This window comes from Xiphias gladius, chromosome 5 (assembly GCF_016859285.1).
Source record: "Xiphias gladius isolate SHS-SW01 ecotype Sanya breed wild chromosome 5, ASM1685928v1, whole genome shotgun sequence".
In the NCBI taxonomy this organism is placed as follows: Eukaryota; Metazoa; Chordata; class Actinopteri; order Istiophoriformes; family Xiphiidae; genus Xiphias; species Xiphias gladius.
In genome coordinates this window covers 11,986,642-11,996,828 of record NC_053404.1, presented here as the reverse complement: position 1 = coordinate 11,996,828, position 10,187 = coordinate 11,986,642, and the positions used below count along the sequence as shown (strand labels likewise).

At 39.3% G+C, this 10,187-nt stretch overlaps 1 protein-coding gene across 3 annotated transcripts in view; it reads left to right on the top strand.

The window, feature by feature from the left end:
* Positions 1–8,841: 8,841 nt before the first annotated feature.
* dok6 (docking protein 6) overlaps positions 8,842–10,187 on the top strand; it is a 49,082-nt gene continuing 47,736 nt past the window's right edge. For 2 of the 3 annotated variants that reach the window (XM_040127642.1, XM_040127641.1), the window contains exon 1: positions 8,842–9,147. In XM_040127642.1, coding sequence (XP_039983576.1) covers positions 8,896–9,147 — 252 coding nt within the window. In that variant the 5' untranslated portion in view covers positions 8,842–8,895. The remainder of the gene's footprint in view (positions 9,148–10,187) is intronic. The other variant, XM_040127643.1, reaches the window with a different exon arrangement.

Below are 10,187 nucleotides of genomic sequence, written 5' to 3'. Positions count from 1 at the left end.
CTGGTTTCACAAAGTAAAAATTTGTTTGGGGAAATTTTTGAACTTCCTGTGTACCTTCATATGTGACTTGCCAGACAGACTAGGGTGCATTAGGAGTAAACTGACAGAGTGACAGGTACGGACCCATTAGGACTGAGGAGACTGAGTGCCGTGAAGACAGATGGGATGAAAGACAAGCTTGCAGCTAACAGGGTCTGCATGGTGCCAACAGTGTTTTCATTCTGTCGTTTAAAATGAGGAAGGCAATTAATAACCTCCTCACTGTGCTCTGCTCCGCTGCAGTTTGGCGCTTCTTGCAGAGCTAAATGTGGCACTGCATGGCAGCACACTGGCAGACTGTATCAAAGAAACCATATATACCTGAGGAGATGGTAAGAAAGACAGGAAGCAGACAGAGTTTGTGTTTGCTTCTGAATTTGTTTTTGCACTGTATATGTTTGTGGGCATGTGCTGTATATTTGGGTTTAATTGTATTTTTTTGCTTACCTGTTTCTGTGCTGTGTCTGTGCTGCCAGTTTTACAATGGTTGGATGGGAATCAGATAGCAGTGATGCAGTCAGGGAAGCCATCAGCACCGATGTGGAAAGTTATGGTTGCCAGTGGTAATGACTGTGTTCCTTCTTGTCAAACCTTTACTTTGGCAGATGAACAAAACATAAAATTTGACAGGGAGTGGGTTTTTTCTCCTCATGATCCAAAAATATTACATGTACATAGCCACACTGTGAAGGTGTTTTTGCAAAGATGGAGTGGGTACTCCCAAAAAAATAAGTTTTTCCTGAATGGCAAGATGACTCATAATTATTGAGTTATTTTAGGCCTCTATGTTTTCAAAAACAAACCTCTGACAAATCTTAGACATTTGATTTATAATAACCATTCATTACCAACTGGCTCTCCTGTGACTATCCCACCCAACTGTTGGAGTGAAATTGAAAATCTTTAAGCATGCACTCAATTTACTGTGTCAGTCCATTCAGTTACTGAATTCTATCAGAATACCAGATATTCAAATTGATACTTTAAATGTGTCAATCAGGGACTGAAAGAGGGATGGTTGAAGATGTGTTAAATGTTTTTGCTCTTGCTCTTGAGCTTTTGCTGCTGCAAGATTATTTTGTTCATGTATACTAAGGTGAGTAAACCCAATTAAGGACATCGAGCCAAAGGTACTCCTTAAAGATTATGCTAAACACAGTATTGTACATCTACGTATTTAAATGTTCTATGGTCTCTCACTGTCTCCCTCCCTCTTGTACACAGGTGGCTTTGTCACTATTTGCTGATAATGGCACAGATCAGGAGGACCCATATGCAGACACAAAGGCAGGCTGATGTAATGAAGTTGCTTTTAAACAGGCAGGCAAGCATGTTAACAGGCTGGCAAACCAGCAGGCAGATACAGACAGCAGGATTCCAAAACACAGGTAGCAGAGAAGCAGGGAAACAATGCAGAACAGAAACAGACAATTAAACAAGGAACAAAAGAAAAGACCTGGTATACATTGTATATGATGATAAGTGGGAACAGGTGTGCAGATGGGCGGGGCAGTCAGGTGAATGGGATCAGGGAGGAAAGAATGAAGACATCAGGTGGGTGGAAGGAGACTGGCACATCTGGGGGGAAAACATGGCCTGAGAGAAATGAGAAGGGGCTGAAGAACAGGGGCCGAGGGGAACAGAGGAACAGATCATGACAGTCTTTGTATGCAAACCATGTCATCTTACTTCTCGCATGACAGGCAGGGCAACAGACATATTATTATATGCTTGATTACCAAGGAAATATAAGATGATTTATTGTCAACCATTTGCACACAAAAGACACTAACACTGACATTTGTTCCTGTATAAATGGGTGTGAGTGAAGCAGATTTATGCTCTGGATGCAGATGTGGGCCACATGTAAAAGGCTTTCCTAAAACAAGCATTGTGGAATAGGGAAAGTTGTGCTTACAGTACCTCTCCTGGAGGGGCTGGCTGCCTCCCAGACTGCTCTGCTGTTAGATCTGCCCCTCAGAATAAATAATGGCAAGTCTGAAAAAAATCTGGGCATTTAAAGAAACAAATTCAGATCTTTCCTTCAGGAGAGTTTAAGGCCATTATTTAAGCCTCCCAGTTGTCTCCAGATACTTCAGAGGATCAATGTTTTATAGATGCCTTACTCGGGACATTTCTATAAGTCAGCTGTTTAACTGGGCAAAGGTTTCTTGTTTATCCTCCAGATGTGGGTCAACTATTATAACAATAATAACAAAACTGTAGCTAAGGAATGTGGCATCAATCACCACACACAAAACCATCCATAGTAGAGGAAACAGACTGAGTTTCAAAGACCCTTTGCTATCTAAGGCCCAATCGGACAACCTGTGTGTAAATCAAACACTTGTTTGCAATAGAAAGGAATATAAATGTTGAGAAAGAACTGGAACAAAGTCTAAGATGCCTGGTAAGACAAAAAGGAACAGTCTGAAAAGCTACATACAGTGAAGTTGAGGGTCATGGACAAACAATAAGGCAATGCCTGGCAGACAGGCACAAACACTCCTTTGCAGTCAGTCATAATACAAGAAAGAGGAAGTGGGAGAGTGTTGAGCCAAGGCTTAGAGGGCCCAGGGGTAGTGGAAGAAGAACAGAGCATGAAAAATAAAAAATGAAAAAACTCATGAAAAACTACAGTTCATAGTACACTATCTCAAAAGGAATCCCAAAATAAGTTTGTTTTCAAGTTTTTGTGCAAGTCAGCAAAAATTATTCCTTTTGTAGCTGACTGCAACACAGGGTACAGTAGACAGACTTATGAGCAGTGGGTGATATACCAAACACAAGTCTATGACAGACGTTTGCTACTGCATTTATATTGGGATCATGGTCAGGGTGCACAGAGTGCAAAATATAAAGAGGTGCAACGAATCAGGCACTGACGATGGGCCGCAAAATCATGGAGGAGGCCGTCCCTGGACTCTGACGTCATCACTGACCTTTCGTGTATTTACAGAGGAGGTTTGATTTCCACTCTTTTTCCATGCACATACACATGAGCCGTTGTGAAGAGGGCTGTGGAGGTAAAAGAGTAGCTTTGTCCCAACCTGGACGGTGAGCACTGGAGTCATGTGCTTCTGCCAATCCCGATGAAGTGCCCACAAGCCATGACCATTGAGGACAGCACAGGCATCATCTGTTTTATATTAAATCACACAGATTAAATAAGGAAGCCAATAACCTGCAGCTCTCAAGGTGAAGTTTTAGTCAAATTTGACCCTCGGCTACACTGATCATGCTTGTTAAAACTGTTTTCAAGCTGAGTAGAGGGTCAGGCAGGATACCTTTTGCAAAGAAATTCATGAATCTGCACATGACCAGTTGATGCACTGCCATATTAAATGAGATGCAAAGTGGGGGACCTAGCTACAACAAACTACAGAGTATCTTAGTTTCTGTTTTAGGCCTGGATTTAAAATGAATATGACAAAGCACTTGCTCTGTAACAGACTGATTTTTTGTTTTTAAACAGCAATATAAACCATCTGATACACAGTATATATGTTGCTCATTCATCTCCTTATAAAATTTTTGAACAAGTATCTCATTATCATACAGTAGGAACATGAAGACATTTAAACAGCCCCTTTAAAGTACTCCTCCTTACGCTGCAGACAATATTGCCCTCTACAGGGCATACACATTCATCACGCTTGTCTGTCACCACTCTTTTTTCAAGGAGATGCTGTGATGAGTTAAAAGAGACACAGCACCACAAGTGTTGATGAATGTATAATTACACAGTGTTTAGAGAGATGGAGGATCAGGGGCTGCAGAGTGGCAGAGTGAGGACCTAAAAGACCCTGGCTCACAACCTCTAGAATCCAGCATCTGTCATGCTGGGGTGTCCTTTAGCATTAATCCCTACTTAGTTTAACATGTGGTGCTCTGTAGTTGGCCTAACTCTGGAGGGTGCAAGAGAAATAGAAATAAAAATAGTGAGGAAATTAACAATTCCAAAACAGTTTAAAGAGTAAGGGCATCTATAACAAACATGATGTCAGTCTTATAATATCAAATTAATATGTTGACAACAAAAATAATAATGTTTTAATAATGTGAAATGTAATTTAAAAAATGATTAAGAAGACTGATCAGTATAATAACTCCAAAAGACATGATATGAATTTATTCTAGGAACATGGGCACTAATTTATCAAGTGTCTCTGAGTATAAATGACAATTAAAATGAATGAGATGGTCACATGAAGGACCTGGTCAATGATCCAAGACCAGCCACTCCTTGACTTAGAAAGTTGATGAATTCACCCTCCGGTTTCCAAATTTGCTGTCTTTAACAAAAAAAAAGAAAAAAGAAAAAAAAGAAGTCTTGTTGGGCTGGAGCGAGGAACCTATAGTAGTTAGTTCCTCTATCTTCCACGAGGAGCCGAGTGTGATGAACTGTGGATTCAAATCCTTTTTTTGTGTTCCCCCCTCTGCTTCACTGTCATCTGTCTGCATCTCTTTCCTGTTTTCCTCCCATCTTCCCCCTAACTCACTTTCCTTACCATCCATCCTCCGCCATTACCATAATAATCATTTTTGTACCTACATAGTTTACCTCTAAAGTTTATTTTCTGACTCATGCACTCATTTACAATTATAAATCTTCTCTGAATGCAAATGCACACATCTCATTTTAGCTGGGTAGAATTTAAATGGACAATCAATTAAAACTGTACCTGCCAGATTACCTTGCAAATCAATTTGCACAAGAAGACATGCTGCTGAAAATTAAACCTTATCCTCAGCTGTTCTGATAAAATATTTTAGTTAATTTGGTAATGCGAAGAACCCTTGTAATAGGCTGATATGTGCTACTCACACATTCAACTGTGATTGAAGTAAATGACCCTCTCAAATCGCCGACACTCACGACTCACCTTCTACAGAATGACAGAAAGGCCCTCCAACCATTTCTACTTCTAACTGTTATGGAGTAAATCAAAAACATGTCATGCCCCGATCCTCTGGGACTACACACAACCTTAGCTGAACGGCATTGTATGACTAACCAATGTCCTCCTTGCATGGCCAAGAACCCACTGAGCCCAAATCAGCCCACATCTCTTATTCTGAGAAATGTGCCTTTTTTTTCCTGTGTCCACACTTGCTTTTTTTCTTCCAGGCATTGACATTTAATCAAACTCAAATCCCATTGCGCCTATTAACATATATGGCTGATACGGGTTGCTGTAAAAAGCTTGAGCACAGGAACCCAGAGCAGAACATTATCATTTTCTCTCCTCCACCCACATGTAAAAATGCTTACTTGGCGAACAATAAGCATGGAGAGGCATTGCTCTCCCCCTTCCACTCATTCACCTCGCTTATCTTTTTAGAATGTGTTAATTATTGAACTGTTTGTGCTTATGAATGTTTGCCAAATAGCACTGAGACAAGCTAAGCATCTAATGGAAAGGCAATTTTAACATTTCACCAGACCATCAAAATGATTTAAAAATTTCTTTTTGCCGTGGCTGTGACTAAATAAACAGTTCAGGGTAGTTTTTAAGAATGCTTAGTGCTTTAATGGATGGCATGGTTTCTCTGTGAGCAGCTCAGTCGTCCCAGTATTAATCCTCAAAGACATAAAGGGACTTGGATACGCGATGCGGAACGTCTATGAAAAATGGTGATGATTATGAGGTCAATACCTGATAAACTGCTGTATTGGACAAGAGTTATTTTCTACAGCTCAGCAGATACTGGCCTCTTTGCTCGTAACCTTGGTGAAGGTCTCTCTACTCTTGAGTGACTCTCAACACATCTGACCCTGTTGGCAGCCATTCATGTATGTCAGGGCCATATGCTGGATTGTGTGGCATCCTGCATGCCGAGCATGCAGCCTCTCTACCTGAGACCAACCAAGGCCAGACCGGTTGTTAGTCTTGTATCACAGCAGGCAATTACTTCCCCAAAACTAGGACAGTTCTTGTTAATGACAGTCACAAGATCACAATATTTAGTGCAATGAAAAGACAGTGTTGCTGTCAGCATTGTTTTCTTAGAGAAGATGTCAAGGCAGTGGGAATGGAACCGGGATGTGTTTTATGAAGATTATGAAGACAAAACAACTTTGACGAGTCTGAAATTTGAGGACACTTCCAGGGAGATATGAAGACTATCAAAGTCAAGTTGTTTGTTGGAGGGGTGGCAGCTTTCTGTTTTGTGTGCACTTGTGAATACGCTGAACACGATGGAAAATACAGACGCTGAGTTTTACCTCTGGACTCAGAAGCTGACACTTGACTGAATAGCTCTATCAAAGTGGCAGCCATCTATGCCACACAAAACAAAGCCACCCATCTTTCTCAGCAGAGGATATTTTCTTTCAGTGCAACACAACAAATAAATAAATTAGTATGAGCAATAGGATAATTGTGCAGAGCTACAAAAGAAAAGGCTGTGCTGGAACAGCCACGTCCTCATTTATAAAAGCAAATCTTTTTTCTGATGATGCAACATTAATCTACAGTGTTTTCTTATTGTTTTTTAGAAAAGTGTAAAATTTAGGAATCTGAAGAGGTATTCTGGAAATAAAAGACAATGATCTTCACTTAATCATGTAGTTGTTTGTATAACTCTGTTACATAAGCCATCTCTCTTTTCCACATTTTAATCAACATCAGTAATGGCATCCCCTCATGTCAACATACCTGAGACATCTGTTGTCTAATACCAAGGATATTACTATGTACTATTGCACAACCAGAGCTATGCCTCTCACATCAACATCCCGATCAGGATTATAGCTTTGGCAGGGATCAAAGTTTGTTTCTGTTTTTTTATTTTCTAGTGCTTTTTGATTGCTAATCTGCAGCAATGTGTCTACAATATACAAGCTGCAGGCGGTGGTTGTGAGCTTTGTATGGTCTGGTTCGCTTACAATGTGTTTGAATCTTTAATAGGGCACTGGACTATCTGGTTTTATTATTCAACAAATCAAACAACATCAATTCAAGGCCACCTAATAATGACAAAACATAGTCCTCACACACATTCCTTATTAGCAGGGCTGTCTGGTGAAAAATATGGAAAATATATTCATACTCAGATACATAATAAACAAAAGGCAAGGTACAAAGTGGGTTGCAAATTAGTCTAAACACTAAGCTCTGTTGTATATTTGCATATTTTCTTTGAACATATTGTTGGGGGAAAAGGGGAGGCCAACATTTGAATGGTTATTTCAGATTTTAGAAGGTAAATCAAAATTCACTAAACAAGCAGTTTTGTTAAATACGCTGAGTGTTATAAATTATCAAGGCAGGCATCTTGATCTTGACCTTGAGCACTTGTTTACATGATTTTAGTGGTCAAAAGGATAAATGACATGTGCCCAAACTCACTGCAGCCCAGGCCTCTACTGTAAAGTATATAGCAAAACATCATAATATGGGTTGACTCCAGGTAGGCCTATTGTGACCTATCAACCCTACACTGCTACGCAAAAGTTATTGTAAATTCCTTGTTGAAATTCACAGTGACAATATATGGTGTCTAAAAATACGGCTGCTGCTTACAATTGCAACCAACAATTATTTTTATTATCAACTAATCTGGTGATTATATTTTCTCTAATAATCTATTAATGGATTATAAGTTTCCTAAAGCCCATGGTGACATCTTCAGATTGATTGTTTTGTGCAACCAGTTCTCCAAAACCCAAAAATAAAGAGTTTATTATCACATAAGACAAAGATAGGCAGTAAATACTCACATTTTACATGCTGGAACAAATCAATATTTGGTATTATTGCTTGAAATGAATAATCAATTACTAAATGGTTTTCGATTAATTTTTCACTTGATCATGTCACCGATTCTCTCCCAATCTCTTGACAGTTGTCTCTTTAGTAATATTATTCTTTTCTATTTAAAACTAATAGTTCAACCAAATTCTTCAATGACTAATCATAAAATATATATTTCTATTTATTACTATTAGCCTAAACAGAAAAATCTTAATATTTCTGTATTAAATCTGTATTGTAGTCACTCATATGAATGCAGTCACTTATAGGAATTAAATTTGGCACTTAATTAAAAGCGAGCCTATAACTTTTGCTGAATATCGTGGCCATTAGTGACCATTAATAATGCTAAATGCTAAAGTGTCATAGTAGCACAGGTAGAGAGGATTCATAAAGTCAGCAAACTCTACCATGTAATTTGCTGTTGCATGAAAAACTCAATAAATAACTGATCACAAAAAATTCATGTAATGTCACTTATAGAGCAATATCCATCTAAAGTTAGCCACTGTTAATAATGCTAACATTAGCTAACACGAGCAATCATAAGCTAGTCGTCATACCTGACCAAATAAGGCTGTAAAAAAAAAAAACTTTGCTAATTAAGTTAACTCTTTATTTGCAAGAGGAAGAATGTGTTATTTCTTCATTCAAAGGTTACAAAATGTGACTTTTCAGGTCAAAGTATATTTTTAATAGGCTATTATTTCACTCCAGAGATTTAACTATGATATAATGACTGAGCTATTTTTTCACATAAATTACCGACCAAGTACAAATATCAGTCGACTAATCCATAGGCAACCCTGATTAGTTCGATTTCAACTGAGAAAAGTCGATTTTCAACTCTGGGAAAATGAGTTCTTATCACCCCAGCTACAGTATCCTTCTGACAATTTTAGAACAATAACAATGGTTAAAAAAAAAAAAATCCTAATCCAAGTAAGAGCATTTTAAGTGGTGGCCACCTCCCTTGATACCTCCCTGCACTCCTCTGCAAATATCCCCCACCCCCTCACTGTTTCGGGGATGGTGTGGTCCAGGAAGAGCGCCTCTCTTCTGCTCTCCTCTCCGGCTGAAATGAATCAGCTGACGAATGGTATCTCCCTCCTCTCCCGGACAGATCGCACCGCTGAAGCCGGGCAGCCTGAGCGCTTACACAGGAGCAGGTTGCCCAGCGCTCGCCGACCTAGCCTCAAGTAACAGATTTTCGATACCCAAAATAGAGGTTACTTTATTTCATTTTTCACCTCGGGCAGGAAGCTACCCGCTTCCCCTCACCATGGCTTCCAACTTCAACGACATAGTCAAACAGGGATACGTGAGGATACGGAGCAAAAAACTGGGGGTGAGTACTGTTGCACTTGCTGTCTTTCTCGGCGGAGGAGAAATAGGGGACTGAGGGGAGAATGTGGCGGTGGAAGATGAAGAGGATGAGGAGTTCCAGTTGTTTGCGGTTTTTTAACATCAGGGGCGGCTGGATTAAGAAAAAGGCTTTTTAATTGCTCCTGCTGGGAGCTCTTCAAGAGGAAAAACAGATTAGAGCAGCGCTAGCAGCAGCAGCTAAGTTTCACTCAGAGCTTTGTGCAAAAATACTTTTGCTCATACTGAGATGTTGGTTAAGTCTAAATGATTGAAAGCTCGGTGTCATGTGCATGTAGTTGAAAATCATATTTCCTATTTGTTTTCCAGTTTCTGGCATGTAATTTTCTTTTCTTTTAGAAAGTTGAGTTATATCTAGTGTTCTGACTGTGTTAAGTAGCAATATTTTTAGACATATAACATACTTTTACAACCAGAACTGTAGTTATATAAGAGTAATCTACCCATAAAGAGATAAAATGTAAGTTCACTTACAACTGAGCTCGAAATGCTATACATCCCTTCATTATAGTGTCAGGAGCAAATCAACATTATGTCACATGAATTCCAGGATGGACAACATAATAGGAATACTGGGGATGTCGTGTATTACTACACAAATGATCATCAGCCTGTTATCAGTCAGCACAGCCTTACTTTACTTTAACTCTCTTTCAGCTTCGATTTATTATTCCCATTAATGAAAAGTCTCATTGAACTCCAGCTGATTAGGTGAGATTGCAGCTCCTCCATGCCATGATAATGGATTTCCACTGAGATACAGCAAGGAGAAAAATTGCCCAACTGCTTATATTGAAATGAATGATATATATTCAATTATGAATGCCCTATTGTCTGACTCATAAAGCCATCTGCTTTTGTTAATACTTCCAGCTCATTACACTAACAGAGCGGGCACACTCCTCCTCTGATGAAGTGTGATGATGGAGGCTAATGATGTCTGTCTCCTCACATCATCACCTGGCTTCATCAACACTATTCTACTATTGTTTGCTGCTATTGTGG